Source organism: Phyllobates terribilis, unplaced genomic scaffold (genome assembly GCF_046119375.1).
Source record: "Phyllobates terribilis strain yellow unplaced genomic scaffold, ASM4611937v1 Scaffold_7__3_contigs__length_470593459, whole genome shotgun sequence".
NCBI classification, from domain to species: Eukaryota; Metazoa; Chordata; class Amphibia; order Anura; family Dendrobatidae; genus Phyllobates; species Phyllobates terribilis.
In genome coordinates, this window is record NW_027362767.1 from 187556858 (window position 1) to 187575556 (window position 18699).

At 51.6% G+C, this 18699-nt stretch overlaps 1 protein-coding gene across 1 annotated transcript in view; it reads right to left on the bottom strand.

Annotated features, from left to right (window-relative positions):
• Positions 1–1039: 1039 nt before the first annotated feature.
• Positions 1040–18699, bottom strand: part of PIN4 (peptidylprolyl cis/trans isomerase, NIMA-interacting 4) — a 69829-nt gene continuing 52169 nt past the window's right edge. Inside the window, exons 2-4 of the mRNA XM_073637735.1 lie at positions 17604–17671; positions 16556–16675; positions 1040–1276 (exon numbers count right to left, since the gene is read on the bottom strand). Coding sequence (XP_073493836.1) covers positions 1118–1276; positions 16556–16675; positions 17604–17671 — 347 coding nt within the window. The 3' untranslated portion in view covers positions 1040–1117. The remainder of the gene's footprint in view (positions 1277–16555; positions 16676–17603; positions 17672–18699) is intronic.

The window sequence follows — 18699 nt, forward strand, 5'->3', positions numbered from 1 at the left end:
GCCTCCTGACCCTGCTGATCCCCTTTAAAACAAGGGGGTGGGTGGGGTCAGCGCCACCTTCCGGTCTCTTTATGATGCTCCTCTCCCATTGCAGCCGCAGCCACTGTTCTTTCGTGCTGGCTGGTGACGCACAGGTCCCCGCCATAATGTTTCCGGCCCCGCCCCCGATGTCACCCAGGCACGCCCTTCCCAGCGTGCCTTGCGCCATGACGTCAGGGGAGCGCGACACCGCTGAGCTCCCCCTAGCCACTTCCGGAACAGGCTTGGGGTGTGAGGCAGGGGGAGGGCGGAGTGGTGGTCCGATAGAAGCACAGGACCTCTCTACCACTCACACGTGCAGCAAGTCCCCAGGCAATCTGTAAATGGCGCTTACAGACACCTGAAGGACGTCGCCACAGGCACGCAGCCTGTTCTTCCGGCGCAGGGACTGGCCTGGGTGAGCACTTTTCTTCTATACAAGGTTCCCATCAAGGACAGGAAACCAACTGATGCGGGGGAGAGGTACCGCCCTATAAAATTCAGGTTTCCCGTCCTTGATGGGCAGATCCCTCTCTCAGGGGTGCTGTCATGGGTGAAGGGAAAAAAATATTTAAAACACAAGGTTGTAAAGTAACAAAATGAACAAAAAGCTAAAGGGGTGAACACTATCGCAAGCCAGTGTATTTGCGTTCGGCATCACTATCACCCCACTGACCACCAACCATCAGAATAAGGCTTACAAGTCATAGTCACCACAAAGTCAATGTCGTACCCGGGAAACTATGGCGGACTGCACTTTTTTTCTCATTGTTCATTGGATGGTAAATTAGTAAATTAATGACAGCATCAAAACTGCTAATTGTCTATCAATCAGACCCGTTTACGGTCATATAGATGGAGAAATGTTCACGTTATGACAAACTATGGAAAAGGGCTAAAAAAAAGAAAGTAAAAGAAGAAAAGGGAAAGTTTAGATTTCTATATTCGGACATTCAGCAGAGTAAAGGGGTTTTCTGGACTCTTCTAGATGCCGCGGAAATAAAAATTCTGTAATAACTAATAAAACAAAAACAAGTTATTTAATGAACAGCAAACATTATATATGAACAATATAATCAAAGATTATTTATTGTAGTCCTTATTTCCTTCCTTCCACCAAAATAATGTGATATCCAAATTTGGTCTTTACAGGGGGGTCGGTGTAAACAGGCTTGTCCATACCGCTCACAGGGAGAGCAAAGGCAGCTTCTTGGAAAGGTCCAACCATCGAGCCTCTCGTCATCCAGCCGAGATCACCCTGTCAAGAAAGAGGAAAATATGTTCAGACGGGATTAAAGAACACAACCAAGATTCCCTACAAAATAACCCTCAAGTGTCTGCACCCTCTGATCATTTTGTCCAGGTAATGGTGTCCTGCACCTTCGTCAGCAGTCAGACAAATGAGATCTCTCCAATTCCTCCATAAACACTCTGCGATCCCTCACTAGCCCTAATGAGAAGTGACGAGCCAGCGAGAGAGTGCACAGCCAGTCAGAGAGCGCACAGCCAGTCAGAGAGCGCACAGCCAGTCAGAGAGCGCACTGCCAGTGCACATTGACCTTTTGCTACCGGAGCCTATGAGAGAGTGTTTTCTGAAACAGGACAAGCCGTTTAACCCCTTGGTTGCTCTGCTCCGAGAGGACTGTAGCATAACGTCTTTTTTACAGTGGGTACAGAAAGTATTCAGACCCCTTCAAATTTTGCACTCTGTTTCATTGCAGCCATTTGGTAAATTCTAAAAAGTTTATTTTTTTGGCAAATTTATTAAAAAAGAAAAACTGAAATATCACATGGTCATAAGTATTCAGACCCTTAGCTCAGTATTGAGTAGAAGCCCCCTTTTGAGCTAGTACAGCCATGAGTCTTCTTGGGAATGATGCAACAAGTTTTTCACACCTGGATTTGGGGATCCTCGGCCATTCTTCCTTGCAGATCCTCTCCAGTTCCGTCAGGTTGGATGGTGAACGTTGGTGGAGAGCCATTTTCAGGTCTCTCCAGAGATGCTCAATTGGGTTAAGGTCAGGGCTCTGGCTGGGCCAGTCAAGAATTGTCACAGTTGTTCTGAAGCCACTCCTTTGTTATTTTAGCTGTGTGCTTAGGGTCATTGGCTTGTTGGAAGGTGAACCTTCGGCCAAGTCTGAGGTCCAGAGCACTCTGGAAGAGGTTTTCATCCAGGATATTTTTGTACTTGGCCGCATTCATGTTTCCTTCAATTGCAACCAGTCGTTCTGTCCCTGCAGCTGAAAAACACCTCCATAGCATGATGCTGCCACCACCATGTTTTACTGTTGGGATTGTATTGGGCAGGTGATGAGCAGTGCCTGGTTTTCTCCACACATACCGCTTAGAATTATCACCAAAAAGTTCTATCTTTGTCTCATCAGACCAGAGAATCTTATTTCTCAGTCTGGAAGTCCTTCATGTGTTTTTGAGCAAACTCTATGCGGGCTTTCATATGTCTTGCACTGAGGAGAGGCTTCCGTGGGGCCACTCTGCCATAAAGGCCCGACTGGTGGAGGGCTGCAGTGATAGTTGACTTTGTGGAACTTTCTCCCATCTCCCTTCTGCATCTCTGGAGCTCAGCCACAGTGATCTTGGGTGTCTTCTTTACCTCTCTCACCAAAGCTCTTCTCCCATGATTGCTCAGTTTGGCTGGATGACCAGGTCTAGGAGGACTTCTGCTGGTCCCAAACTTCTTCCATTTAAGGATTATGGAGGCCACTGTGCTCTTAGGAACCTTGAGTAATGCAGAAATTCTTTTGTAACCTTGGTCAGATCTGTGCCTTGCCACATTTCTGTCTCTGAGCTCCTTGGGCAGTTCCTTTGAGCTCATGATTCTCATTTGGTCTGACATGCACTGTGAGCTGTGAGGTCTTATATAGACCGGTGTGTGCCTTTCCAAATCAAGTCCTATCAGTTTAAACACAACTGGACTCCAATGAAGGAGTAGAACCATCTCAAGGAGGATCACAAGGAAATGGACAGCATGTGACTTAAATACAAGTGTCCGATCAAAGGGTCTGAATACTTATGACCATGTGAGATTTCAGTTTTTCTTTTTTAATAAATTTGCAAATTTTTCTACATTTCTTTTTTTTTCAGTCAAGATGGGGCAGAGTGGACTTTAATGTGAAAAACAATGAACTTTTTAGAGTTTACCAAATGGCTACAATGAAACAAAGAGTGAATCATTTTATGGGGTGTGAATACTTTCTGTAGCCACTGTATACTCTGGTACGCACAGCTGTTCACATTACTCGAGGTGTGGCTAGATCAGTGATTTACCGAGGCACAGCTATTGTTTTACATTGCTCCTTGTGTTCCACTTAATATGTACATGCCTAATACTAACAGGAATAACCAGTCTAGCGGTTCATGCCAGGTGGTCACACTGTACAGTGGGATAATGGGACCTCTACAGACACAGGCAGACCTGTCAGGCTGGGGAAAGTCACCAGGGACTGGCCTGACACTAGTCTAAATAAGATGTCTGAATGGGAAACACTCGGCAGATGAGGTTTAATGTAGAGTAATGCACCGAGGACGGAGTAATCCTATTGCTGCATACACATTAGATGAGAGGATACTCGGGACTACAGAGCAGGAGAAGGACGGGGGATTCTGGTTACAAGTAACTGAGCAGCAGCTCAATGTCAGGCAGCAGCCGCAAAAGCAAACAAGATTTTAGGATGTGTAAAACGAGAAATAAAATCCTGCGGTCCCAATGTAATGTTACCCCTTTATACATCACTGGTGGGCCACATCTGGAATATGGGATCCAGTTTTGGGCTCCACATTTTAATGCTCGTGACTGGAGCATTTTCCGTTTTTGAGTTTTCGTTTTTTGCTCCCCTTGTTCCCGGAGCCATAGCCTTTCTATTTTTCGGTCAATATGGCCGTGTGGGGGCTTATTTCTTGCGGGACGAGTTGTACTTTAAAACGCCATTACTAGTTTTACCATATCGTGTACGGGAAAACAGGAAAAAGATTCCAAGTGCGGTGAAATTGCAACAAAAATGCAATTCCACAGTTGTTTTTTTTTTCTTTCCACGGTAACTGAATGCTAAAACTGAGCCGCCATTATTATTCTCCAGGTCATTACGAGTTCGTAGACACCAAACATGTATAGGTTCTTTTTTATTAAGGTGGTGAAAAAAAATTCTAAAATTTGCTAAAAAAAATAAATCCAAAAAAAAAAGTCTCCATTTCTGAGACCTGTAACGTCTCCATTTTTCGGGATCTGGGGCCGGGTGAGGGCTTATTTTTTGAACGCCGGGCTGATGTTTTTATTGATAACATTTTGGGGTAGATCCGATGTTTTGATCGCCCATTATTGCATATTATTGCGGCGACAAAAAAACCCGTAATTCTGGAGTTTGGAATTTTTTTCCCGTTACGCCGTTTACCGATCGGATTAATTTTTTTTTATATTGATAGATCGGGCGATTCTGAACACGGCGATACCAAATATGTGTATGTGGGGTTTATTTTTTATTTTACTTTGAATGGGGCGAAGGGGGGGGGGTTTAAACCATAATTTTTTTTTAATAACTTTTTTTTTTTTTTTACACTTTTTGCTTACTTGTATAGAAGTAGCAGTTGTCTGATCACCTCTGTGTAGCAGAAATGCTCCTGTACTATGAGCGCCGACCACTAGGTGGTGCTCATAGCGATCAGCTCATGACAACCACTGGGGTCTGCTGCAGACCCAGGGTTGTCATGTCCACCCATCAGTGACCCGCGATCATGTGACGGGGTCACCGATGGGCGAGGCTAATGCCACGCTTCCAGCGCAGCGCTGTTAAAATGCCGGTCAGACATTGACAGCAGCATTTAACATGTTAACAGCCGTGGGTGGATCGCGATTCAACCCGCGGCTGTTGCGGGCACATGTCAGCTGTAAGAATCGGCTGACATGTGCTCGGTTCAGTGCGGGCTCAGCGCCGGAGCCCGCGCTGAACCTGCCTTTCTGACGTGGTGCGCACTATTACTGACCACATCGGAAAGGGGTAGGATATTTAAGAGTTAGTCAACTAGATCACCACGCGGGGCCGGAGGCCGCCCCCCCCCCCCACCACGCGGGGCCGGAGGCCGCCCCCCCCCCCCCCACCACGCGGGGCCGGAGGCCGCCCCCCCACCACACACCACGCGGGGCCGGAGGGCCTCCCCTACACCACGCGGGGCCGGAGGGCCTCCCCTACACCACGCGGGGCCGGAGGGCCTCCCCCCCCCCCCACCACACCGGAGGGCCTCCCCCCCCCCCCCCCACCCCCCACCCCCCACCACACCACACCACACCACGCGGGGCCGGAGGCGGCCGCCCCCCCCCCCACCACGCGGGGCCGGAGGCGGCCGCCCCCCCCCCCCACCACGCGGGGCCGGAGGGCCTCCCCCCCACCACGCGGGGCCGGAGGGCCTCCCCCACACCACGCGGGGCCGGAGGGCCTCCCCCACACCACGCGGGGCCGGAGGGCCTCCCCCCCACCACGCGGGGCCGGAGGGCCTCCCCCACACCACGCGGGGCCGGAGGGCCTCCCCCACACCACGCGGGGCCGGAGGGCCTCCCCTACACCACGCGGGGCCGGAGGGCCCCCCCTACACCACGCGGGGCCGGAAGCCCCCCCCCCTACACCACGCGGGGCCGGAGGCCCCCCCCCCCTACACCACGCGGGGCCGGAGGCCCCCCCCCCCTACACCACGCGGGGCCGGAGGCCCCCCCCCCCTACACCACGCGGGGCCGGAGGCCCCCCCCCCCTACACCACGCGGGGCCGGAGGCCCCCCCCCCTACACCACGCGGGGCCGGAGGCCCCCCCCCCCTACACCACGCGGGGCCGGAGGCCCCCCCCCCCTACACCACGCGGGGCCGGAGGCCCCCCCCCCCTACACCACGCGGGGCCGGAGGCCCCCCCCCCCTACACCACGCGGGGCCGGAGGCCCCCCCCCCCTACACCACGCGGGGCCGGAGGCCCCCCCCCCCTACACCACGCGGGGCCGGAGGCCCCCCCCCCCTACACCACGCGGGGCCGGAGGCCCCCCCCCCTACACCACGCGGGGCCGGAGGCCCCCCCCCCCTACACCACGCGGGGCCGGAGGCCCCCCCCCCCTACACCACGCGGGGCCGGAGGCCCCCCCCCCCCTACACCACGCGGGGCCGGAGGCCCCCCCCCCCTACACCACGCGGGGCCGGAGGCCCCCCCCCCCTACACCACGCGGGGCCGGAGGCCCCCCCCCCCTACACCACGCGGGGCCGGAGGCCCCCCCCCCCTACACCACGCGGGGCCGGAGGCCCCCCCCCCCTACACCACGCGGGGCCGGAGGCCCCCCCCCCCTACACCACGCGGGGCCGGAGGCCCCCCCCCCCTACACCACGCGGGGCCGGAGGCCCCCCCCCCCTACACCACGCGGGGCCGGAGGCCCCCCCCCCCTACACCACGCGGGGCCGGAGGCCCCCCCCCCCTACACCACGCGGGGCCGGAGGCCCCCCCCCCCTACACCACGCGGGGCCGGAGGCCCCCCCCCCCTACACCACGCGGGGCCGGAGGCCCCCCCCCCCTACACCACGCGGGGCCGGAGGCCCCCCCCCCCTACACCACGCGGGGCCGGAGGCCCCCCCCCCCTACACCACGCGGGGCCGGAGGCCCCCCCCCCCTACACCACGCGGGGCCGGAGGCCCCCCCCCCCTACACCACGCGGGGCCGGAGGCCCCCCCCCCTACACCACGCGGGGCCGGAGGCCCCCCCCCCTACACCACGCGGGGCCGGAGGCCCCCCCCCCCTACACCACGCGGGGCCGGAGGCCCCCCCCCCCTACACCACGCGGGGCCGGAGGCCCCCCCCCCCTACACCACGCGGGGCCGGAGGCCCCCCCCCCCTACACCACGCGGGGCCGGAGGCCCCCCCCCCCTACACCACGCGGGGCCGGAGGCCCCCCCCCCCTACACCACGCGGGGCCGGAGGCCCCCCCCCCCTACACCACGCGGGGCCGGAGGCCCCCCCCCCCTACACCACGCGGGGCCGGAGGCCCCCCCCCCCTACACCACGCGGGGCCGGAGGCCCCCCCCCCCTACACCACGCGGGGCCGGAGGCCCCCCCCCCCTACACCACGCGGGGCCGGAGGCCCCCCCCCCCTACACCACGCGGGGCCGGAGGCCCCCCCCCCCTACACCACGCGGGGCCGGAGGCCCCCCCCCCCTACACCACGCGGGGCCGGAGGCCCCCCCCCCCTACACCACGCGGGGCCGGAGGCCCCCCCCCCCTACACCACGCGGGGCCGGAGGCCCCCCCCCCCTACACCACGCGGGGCCGGAGGCCCCCCCCCCTACACCACGCGGGGCCGGAGGCCCCCCCCCCCTACACCACGCGGGGCCGGAGGCCCCCCCCCCCTACACCACGCGGGGCCGGAGGCCCCCCCCCCCTACACCACGCGGGGCCGGAGGCCCCCCCCCCCTACACCACGCGGGGCCGGAGGCCCCCCCCCCCTACACCACGCGGGGCCGGAGGCCCCCCCCCCCTACACCACGCGGGGCCGGAGGCCCCACCCCCCTACACCACGCGGGGCCGGAGGCCCCCCCCCCCTACACCACGCGGGGCCGGAGGCCCCCCCCCCCTACACCACGCGGGGCCGGAGGCCCCCCCCCCCTACACCACGCGGGGCCGGAGGCCCCCCCCCCCTACACCACGCGGGGCCGGAGGCCCCCCCCCCCTACACCACGCGGGGCCGGAGGCCCCCCCCCCCTACACCACGCGGGGCCGAGGCCTCTCCTATGATGAGAGACTGATAAAGTTGAGTCTGTTTAGCTTAGAATAACGACTCCTCAGAGGGGATCTCATTACATTTATAATATCTGTGGGGTCAGTACAAAGGACGGCACAGGACTTATTACTTCCAAAGACCTCACTAAGGACCAGGGGGCTCATTACCGGTGGAAGAAAGGCGATTCCAGCAGCTAAACAGGAAAGGATTCTCTACAGTCAGAGCAGAGACTGTGGAACGCCGACCACAAGAGGTAGAGATGGCCGACACTATAACAGCTTTATACAGGAGCCGACACTATAACAGCTTTATACAGGAGCCGACACTATAACAGCTTTATACAAGGGCCGACACTATAACAGCTTTATACAGGGGACAACACTATAACAGCTTTATACAAGGGCCGACACTATAACAGCTTTATACAGGGGACAACACTATAACAGCTTTATACAAGGGCCGACACTATAACAGCTTTATACAGGGCCGACACTATAACAGCTTTATACAAGGGCCGACACTATAACAGCTTTATACAAGGGGCCGACACTATAACAGCTTTATACAAGGGGCCGACACTATAACAGCTTTATACAAGGGGCCGACACTATAACAGCTTTATACAAGGGCCGACACTATAACAGCTTTATACAGGGGCCGACACTATAACGGCTTTATACAGGGGCCGACACTATAACGGCTTTATACAAGGGCCGACACTATAACGGCTTTATACAGGGGCCGACACTATAACAGCTTTATACAAGGGCCGACACTATAACAGCTTTATACAGGGGCCGACACTATAACAGCTTTATACAGGAGCCGACACTATAACGGCTTTATACAAGGGCCGACACTATAACAGCTTTATACAGGAGCCGACACTATAACAGCTTTATACAGGGGACAACACTATAACAGCTTTATACAAGGGCCGACACTATAACAGCTTTATACAGGAGCCGACACTATAACGGCTTTATACAAGGGCCGACACTATAACAGCTTTATACAGGAGCCGACACTATAACAGCTTTATACAGGGGACAACACTATAACAGCTTTATACAAGGGCCGACACTATAACAGCTTTATACAGGGCCGACACTATAACAGCTTTATACAAGGGCCGACACTATAACAGCTTTATACAAGGGGCCGACACTATAACAGCTTTATACAAGGGGCCGACACTATAACAGCTTTATACAAGGGGCCGACACTATAACAGCTTTATACAGGGGCCGACACTATAACAGCTTTATACAGGGGCCGACACTATAACAGCTTTATACAGGGGCCGACACTATAACGGCTTTATACAAGGGCCGACACTATAACGGCTTTATACAGGGGCCGACACTATAACAGCTTTATACAAGGGCCAACACTATAACAGCTTTATACAGGGGCCGACACTATAACAGCTTTATACAAGGGCCGACACTATAACAGCTTTATACAGGAGGGCCTGACACTATAACAGCTTTATACAGGAGCCGACACTATAACAGCTTTATACAGGGCCGACACTATAACGGCTTTATACAGGGGCCGACACTATAACGGCTTTATACAGGGGCCGACACTATAACAGCTTTATACAGGAGCGACACTATAACAGCTTTATACAGGAGCCGACACTATAACAGCTTTATACAGGAGCCGACACTATAACGGCTTTATACAGGGCCGACACTATAACAGCTTTATACAGGGGCCGACACTATAACAGCTTTATACAGGGGCCGACACTATAACAGCTTTATACAGAGGCCGACACTATAACAGCTTTATACAGGGCCGACACTATAACAGCTTTATACAGAGGCCGACACTATAACAGCTTTATACAGGGCCGACACTATAACAGCTTTATACAGGGCCGACACTATAACAGCTTTATACAGGAGCCGACACTATAACAGCTTTATACAGGGGACGACACTATAACAGCTTTATACAGGGGCCGACACTATAACAGCTTTATACAGGGGCCGACACTATAACAGCTTTATACAGGAGCCGACACTATAACAGCTTTATACAGGAGCCGACACTATAACAGCTTTATACAGGGGACGACACTATAACAGCTTTATACAGGAGCCGACACTATAACAGCTTTACACAGGGCCGACACTATAACGGCTTCATACAGAGGCCGACACTATAACAGCTTTATACAGAGGCCGACACTATAACAGCTTTATACAGAGGCCGACACTATAACGGCTTTATACAGGAGCCGACACTATAACAGCTTTATACAGGGGCCGACACTATAACAGCTTTATACAGGGGCCGACACTATAACAGCTTTATACAGGGGCCGACACTATAACAGCTTTATACAGGAGCCGACACTATAACAGCTTTATACAGGGGACGACACTATAACAGCTTTATACAGGAGCCGACACTATAACAGCTTTACACAGGGCCGACACTATAACAGCTTCATACAGAGGCCGACACTATAACAGCTTTATACAGAGGCCGACACTATAACAGCTTTATACAGAGGCCGACACTATAACGGCTTTATACAGGAGCCGACACTATAACAGCTTTATACAGGAGCCGACACTATAACAGCTTTATACAGGAGCCGACACTATAACAGCTTTATACAGGAGCCGACACTATAACAGCTTTATACAGGGCCGACACTATAACAGCTTTATACAAGGGCCGACACTATAACAGCTTTATACAAGGGGCCGACACTATAACAGCTTTATACAAGGGGCCGACACTATAACAGCTTTATACAAGGGGCCGACACTATAACAGCTTTATACAAGGGCCGACACTATAACAGCTTTATACAGGGGCCGACACTATAACGGCTTTATACAGGGGCCGACACTATAACGGCTTTATACAAGGGCCGACACTATAACGGCTTTATACAGGGGCCGACACTATAACGGCTTTATACAAGGGCCGACACTATAACAGCTTTATACAGGGGCCGACACTATAACAGCTTTATACAGGAGCCGACACTATAACGGCTTTATACAAGGGCCGACACTATAACAGCTTTATACAGGAGCCGACACTATAACGGCTTTATACAGGGGACAACACTATAACAGCTTTATACAAGGGCCGACACTATAACAGCTTTATACAGGAGCCGACACTATAACGGCTTTATACAAGGGCCGACACTATAACAGCTTTATACAGGAGCCGACACTATAACAGCTTTATACAGGGGACAACACTATAACAGCTTTATACAAGGGCCGACACTATAACAGCTTTATACAGGGCCGACACTATAACAGCTTTATACAAGGGCCGACACTATAACAGCTTTATACAAGGGGCCGACACTATAACAGCTTTATACAAGGGCCGACACTATAACAGCTTTATACAAGGGGCCGACACTATAACAGCTTTATACAAGGGGCCGACACTATAACAGCTTTATACAAGGGGCCGACACTATAACAGCTTTATACAGGGGCCGACACTATAACAGCTTTATACAGGGGCCGACACTATAACAGCTTTATACAGGGGCCGACACTATAACGGCTTTATACAAGGGCCGACACTATAACGGCTTTATACAGGGGCCGACACTATAACAGCTTTATACAAGGGCCGACACTATAACAGCTTTATACAGGGGCCGACACTATAACAGCTTTATACAAGGGGCCGACACTATAACAGCTTTATACAGGGGCCGACACTATAACAGCTTTATACAGGAGCGACACTATAACAGCTTTATACAGGAGCCGACACTATAACAGCTTTATACAGGAGCCGACACTATAACGGCTTTATACAGGGCCGACACTATAACAGCTTTATACAGGGGCCGACACTATAACAGCTTTATACAGGGGCCGACACTATAACAGCTTTATACAGAGGCCGACACTATAACAGCTTTATACAGGGCCGACACTATAACAGCTTTATACAGAGGCCGACACTATAACAGCTTTATACAGGGCCGACACTATAACAGCTTTATACAGGGCCGACACTATAACAGCTTTATACAGGAGCCGACACTATAACAGCTTTATACAGGGGACGACACTATAACAGCTTTATACAGGGGCCGACACTATAACAGCTTTATACAGGGGCCGACACTATAACAGCTTTATACAGGAGCCGACACTATAACAGCTTTATACAGGGGACGACACTATAACAGCTTTATACAGGAGCCGACACTATAACAGCTTTACACAGGGCCGACACTATAACGGCTTCATACAGAGGCCGACACTATAACAGCTTCATACAGAGGCCGACACTATAACAGCTTTATACAGAGGCCGACACTATAACAGCTTTATACAGAGGCCGACACTATAACGGCTTTATACAGGAGCCGACACTATAACAGCTTTATACAGGAGCCGACACTATAACAGCTTTATACAGGAGCCGACACTATAACAGCTTTACACAGGAGCCGACACTATAACAGCTTTATACAGGAGCCGACACTATAACAGCTTTATACAGGAGCCGACACTAACAGCTTTATACAGGGCCGACACTATAACAGCTTTATACAGGGGCCGACACTATAACAGCTTCATACAGAGGCCGACACTATAACAGCTTTATACAGAGGCCGACACTATAACAGCTTTATACAGAGGCCGACACTATAACGGCTTTATACAGGAGCCGACACTATAACAGCTTTATACAGGAGCCGACACTATAACAGCTTTATACAGGGGCCGACACTATAACGGCTTCATACAGGGCCGACACTATAACAGCTTTATACAGGAGCCGACACTATAACAGCTTTATACAGGAGCCGACACTATAACAGCTTTATACAGGAGCCGACACTATAACAGCTTTATACAGGAGCCGACACTAACAGCTTTATACAGGGGCCGACACTATAACGGCTTTATACAGGAGCCGACACTATAACGGCTTTATACAGGAGCCGACACTATAACGGCTTTATACAGGAGCCGACGCTATAACAGCTTTATACAGGAGCCGACACTAACAGCTTTATACAGGGGCCGACACTATAACGGCTTTATACAGGAGCCGACACTAACAGCTTTATACAGGGGCCGACACTATAACGGCTTTATACAGGAGCCGACACTATAACGGCTTTATACAGGAGCCGACACTATAACGGCTTTATACAGGAGCCGACACTATAACAGCTTTATACAGGAGCCGACACTAACAGCTTTATACAGGGGCCGACACTATAACGGCTTTATACAGGAGCCGACACTATAACGGCTTTATACAGGAGCCGACACTATAACGGCTTTATACAGGAGCCGACACTATAACAGCTTTATACAGGAGCCGACACTAACAGCTTTATACAGGAGCCGACACTATAACAGCTTTATACAGGGGCCGACACTATAACGGCTTTATACAGGAGCCGACACTATAACGGCTTTATACAGGAGCCGACGCTATAACAGCTTTATACAGGAGCCGACGCTATAACGGCTTTATACAGGAGCCGACGCTATAACAGCTTTATACAGGGGCCGACACTATAACAGCTTTATACAGGGGCCGACACTATAACAGCTTTATACAGGGGCCGACACTATAACAGCTTTATACAGGAGCCGACACTATAACGGCTTTATACAGGAGCCGACACTATAACGGCTTTATACAGGGACCGACACTATAACAGCTTTATACAGGAGCCGACACTATAACGGCTTTATACAGGAGCCGACACTATAACGGCTTTATACAGGAGCCGACACTATAACGGCTTTATACAGGAGCCGACACTATAACAGCTTTATACAGGGGACAACACTATAACAGCTTTATACAAGGGCCGACACTATAACAGCTTTATACAGGGCCGACACTATAACGGCTTTATACAGGAGCCGACACTATAACGGCTTTATACAGGGGCCGACACTATAACGGCTTTATACAGGAGCCGACACTATAACAGCTTTATACAGGGGACAACACTATAACAGCTTTATACAAGGGCCGACACTATAACAGCTTTATACAGGGCCGACACTATAACAGCTTTATACAGGGGCCGACACTATAACGGCTTTATACAGGGGCCGACACTATAACGGCTTTATACAGGAGCCGACACTATAACAGCTTTATACAGGAGCGACACTATAACAGCTTTATACAGGAGCGACACTATAACAGCTTTATACGGGAGCCGACACTATAACAGCTTTATACAGGAGCCGACACTATAACGGCTTTATACAGGAGCCGACACTATAACAGCTTTATACAGGAGCCGACACTATAACAGCTTTATACAGGAGCCGACACTATAACAGCTTTATACAGGAGCCGACACTATAACGGCTTTATACAGGAGCCGACACTATAACAGCTTTATACAGGGGCCGACACTATAACAGCTTTATACAGGAGCCGACACTATAACAGCTTTATACAGGGGACAACACTATAACAGCTTTATACAGGAGCCGACACTATAACGGCTTTATACAGGAGCCGACACTATAACGGCTTTATACAGGGGCCGACACTATAACGGCTTTATACAGGGGCCGACACTATAACGGCTTTATACAGGGGCCGACACTATAACGGCTTTATACAGGGGCCGACACTATAACAGCTTTATACAGGGGCCGACACTATAACAGCTTTATACAGGGGCCGACACTATAACAGCTTTATACAGGGGCCGACACTATAACAGCTTTATACAGGAGCCGACACTATAACGGCTTTATACAGGAGCCGACACTATAACGGCTTTATACAGGGACCGACACTATAACAGCTTTATACAGGAGCCGACACTATAACGGCTTTATACAGGAGCCGACACTATAACGGCTTTATACAGGAGCCGACACTATAACGGCTTTATACAGGAGCCGACACTATAACAGCTTTATACAGGGGACAACACTATAACAGCTTTATACAAGGGCCGACACTATAACAGCTTTATACAGGGCCGACACTATAACAGCTTTATACAGGAGCCGACACTATAACGGCTTTATACAGGGGCCGACACTATAACGGCTTTATACAGGAGCCGACACTATAACAGCTTTATACAGGGGACAACACTATAACAGCTTTATACAAGGGCCGACACTATAACAGCTTTATACAGGGCCGACACTATAACAGCTTTATACAGGGGCCGACACTATAACGGCTTTATACAGGGGCCGACACTATAACGGCTTTATACAGGAGCCGACACTATAACAGCTTTATACAGGAGCGACACTATAACAGCTTTATACAGGAGCGACACTATAACAGCTTTATACGGGAGCCGACACTATAACAGCTTTATACAGGAGCCGACACTATAACGGCTTTATACAGGAGCCGACACTATAACAGCTTTATACAGGAGCCGACACTATAACAGCTTTATACAGGAGCCGACACTATAACGGCTTTATACAGGAGCCGACACTATAACAGCTTTATACAGGGGCCGACACTATAACAGCTTTATACAGGAGCCGACACTATAACAGCTTTATACAGGGGACAACACTATAACAGCTTTATACAGGAGCCGACACTATAACGGCTTTATACAGGAGCCGACACTATAACGGCTTTATACAGGGGCCGACACTATAACGGCTTTATACAGGGGCCGACACTATAACGGCTTTATACAGGGGCCGACACTATAACGGCTTTATACAGGGGCCGACACTATAACGGCTTTATACAGGGGCCGACACTATAACGGCTTTATACAGGGGCCGACACTATAACGGCTTTATACAGGGGCCGACACTATAACGGCTTTATACAGGGGCCGACACTAACAGCTTTATACAGGGGCCGACACTATAACAGCTTTATACAGGGGCCGACACTAACAGCTTTATACAGGGGCCGACACTATAACAGCTTTATACAGGGGCCGACACTATAACAGCTTTATACAAGGGGCCGACACTATAACAGCTTTATACAAGGGGCAGACACTAGAACAGCTTTATATATTGGATGATTTCCTCCATACAGGTAACAATGTGGGTAAATGACAATGTACAATGGGGGAGGAAGGATGAGCTGGATGACCATGTACAATGGGGGAGGAAGGATGAGCTGGATGACCATGTACAATGGGGGAGGAAGGATGAGCTGGATGACCATGTACAATGGGGGAGGAAGGATGAGCTGGATGACCATGTACAATGGGGGAGGAAGGATGAGCTGGATGACCATGTACAATGGGGGAGGAAGGATGAGCTGGATGACCATGTACAATGGGGGAGGAAGGATGAGCTGGATGACCATGTACAATGGGGGAGGAAGGATGAGCTGGATGACCATGTACAATGGGGGAGGAAGGATGAGCTGGATGACCATGTACAATGGGGGAGGAAGGATGAGCTGGATGACCATGTACAATGGGGGAGGAAGGATGAGCTGGATGACCATGTACAATGGGGGAGGAAGGATGAGCTGGATGACCATGTACAATGGGGGAGGAAGGATGAGCTGGATGGAGCGAGCTATTATTGAACGCTTCTTACTTTACAGCCTTTTTGCCACATCTGCCTAAGACTTTTGCACGGTGCTGTAGATAATGGGTAATGGCGTACATGCGGCTCATCAGTGATGGTGCAGGTGATAGTAATGGCTGGGACCTCACACACCGGCGGCCGTTCATCTCCTTATACCCCCCCCCAGGCCCCATAGAGGGGGTCACTAATACACAGGTAGGGTTAGTGATGACCAGAATAACGAATATGGGGGCGTTACCCCTTGTCGGGCCTTGTCCTCGCTGTACTGAGCCGCCACCTCACTGAATCGAGCTCCAGACCTCAGCTTCTCCATGGCCTCCATGACTCGTCCATGTTTCTCGCAGAGGATGTGTCTCACCTAAACACAACAACAGCGTGACTGCAGCCGGCAGAGCATCATTACTCATGTAACGTGAATCACTGTTATTGAGAACAGAAGGATAGGCTTCTCCTGTACAATACACAGAATATTCACTGCACTTTTAGACGATAACATGTCATTTTTAGTCAAGAAACTGTCGGCATATAATACTATGAAGTCAGGGGGCACCACACCCCTACGCACGTTCTTCCGGATCTTCCCCGATTCATTATTATGGTGTTTTTAAAGGGAAACGGTCATGTAAAACAGTGTTAATAACCCGCAGATATAGGGTTAATCTGCAGTTGAGCAGCGTTCTGACACCCTGCGGGGCTGGCAGGAAATTCATTTTATTGCCCCCGGCACCGCTTCACTCACCGCTCTGTATAGACAGCGGCGGCTATAACCGCACCGACACTGACTGACAGCAGGTCCCCGTTCTGGGAATTGATGGGCTTTTCAGGGGTCAGACTGCCACCAATCAGCCAGTAATTATTTATACTGTGAATAAAAAGCCCTTTAAAAGAAATCTGTCATCAGGTTTTTGCCAGCTAATCGTAGAGACAGAGACTCTGATTCCAGTGATCTGTCACTTACTGTGCGGCTTTAGGTTTGATAAAATCAGTTTCTCACTAGATGACCAATATTCATGAGCTCTGTGTAACCCGCTCCAGCTCCAACCACTGACTGCATAGGCAGAAAGCAGCCAATCAATGGTTGGGGCGGGGTTATACAGCGCTCAGCATTCAGAGCTCTGCAGCAGAGAAAATAATAATTTTACGCAAAACTACAGCAACCAGCTCTGTAAGTGATACATTGCTGGAATCAGGATCTCAGCCCTTACATCCATGGGGGAGTAAAAACCCAGGGACAGACTCCCTGTGATGCCCCCTTCACCAAGTGCCATGTACAACACACACTGTACCTTCACTGCATTTCCACCTTTTGGGGTCTGGGATTTCTTGTCGGCGGCTTCAGCGGCACCGGCACCACCTGCCCAATACAAGAAGAAAAGGACAGGTGACAGCAGCGGGGGGACGCATCACCATTCACAACACCCCGTCCTGTGCACACAGCAACGTCACAGCACCATCCGCTCACAACCATCACCCACCCATCCAAAAGGAGCGGTGACAGACCCCACAGAAGGGGGAAAAGAGTGCCCACTCCAGCAATGGGGGGCTGAACATACGCTCTGCACGACTGAGGAAAGAACAAGAGTAATGGGGGGGTGTCAGAGGTCAGACAACATCAGGCTAGTGGGGTGGGGGGGTCTCAGAGGTCAGAGATAGTGGGGGGGGATCAGCTATTATATAGAGATAGCGGGGGGAGATCAGCTATTATATAGAGATAGCGGGGGGAGATCAGATATTATATAGAGATAGCTGGGGGGAGATCAGCTATTATATAGAGATAGCGGGGGGATCAGATATTATATAGAGATAGCGGGGGGGGGATCAGATATTATATAGAGATAGCGGGGGGGGATCAGATATTATATAGAGATAGCGGGGGGATCAGATATTATATAGAGATAGCGGGGGGGGGATCAGATATTATATAGAGATAGCGGGGGGGGATCAGATATTATATAGAGATAGCGGGGGGGATCAGATATTATATAGAGATAGCGGGGGGGGGGATCAGATATTATATAGAGATAGCGGGGGGGGGATCAGATATTATATAGAGATAGCGGGGGGGGGATCAGATATTATATAGAGATAGCGGGGGGGGGATCAGATATTATATAGAGATAGCGGGGGGGGGATCAGATATTATATAGAGATAGCGGGGGGGGGATCAGATATTATATAGAGATAGCGGGGGGGGGGATCAGATATTATATAGAGATAGCGGGGGGGGGATCAGATATTATATAGAGATAGCGGGGGGGATCAGATATTATATAGAGATAGCGAGGGGGATCAGATATTATATAGAGATAGCGGGGGGGATCAGATATTATATAGAGATAGCGGGGGGGGATCAGATATTATATAGAGATAGCGGGGGGGGAT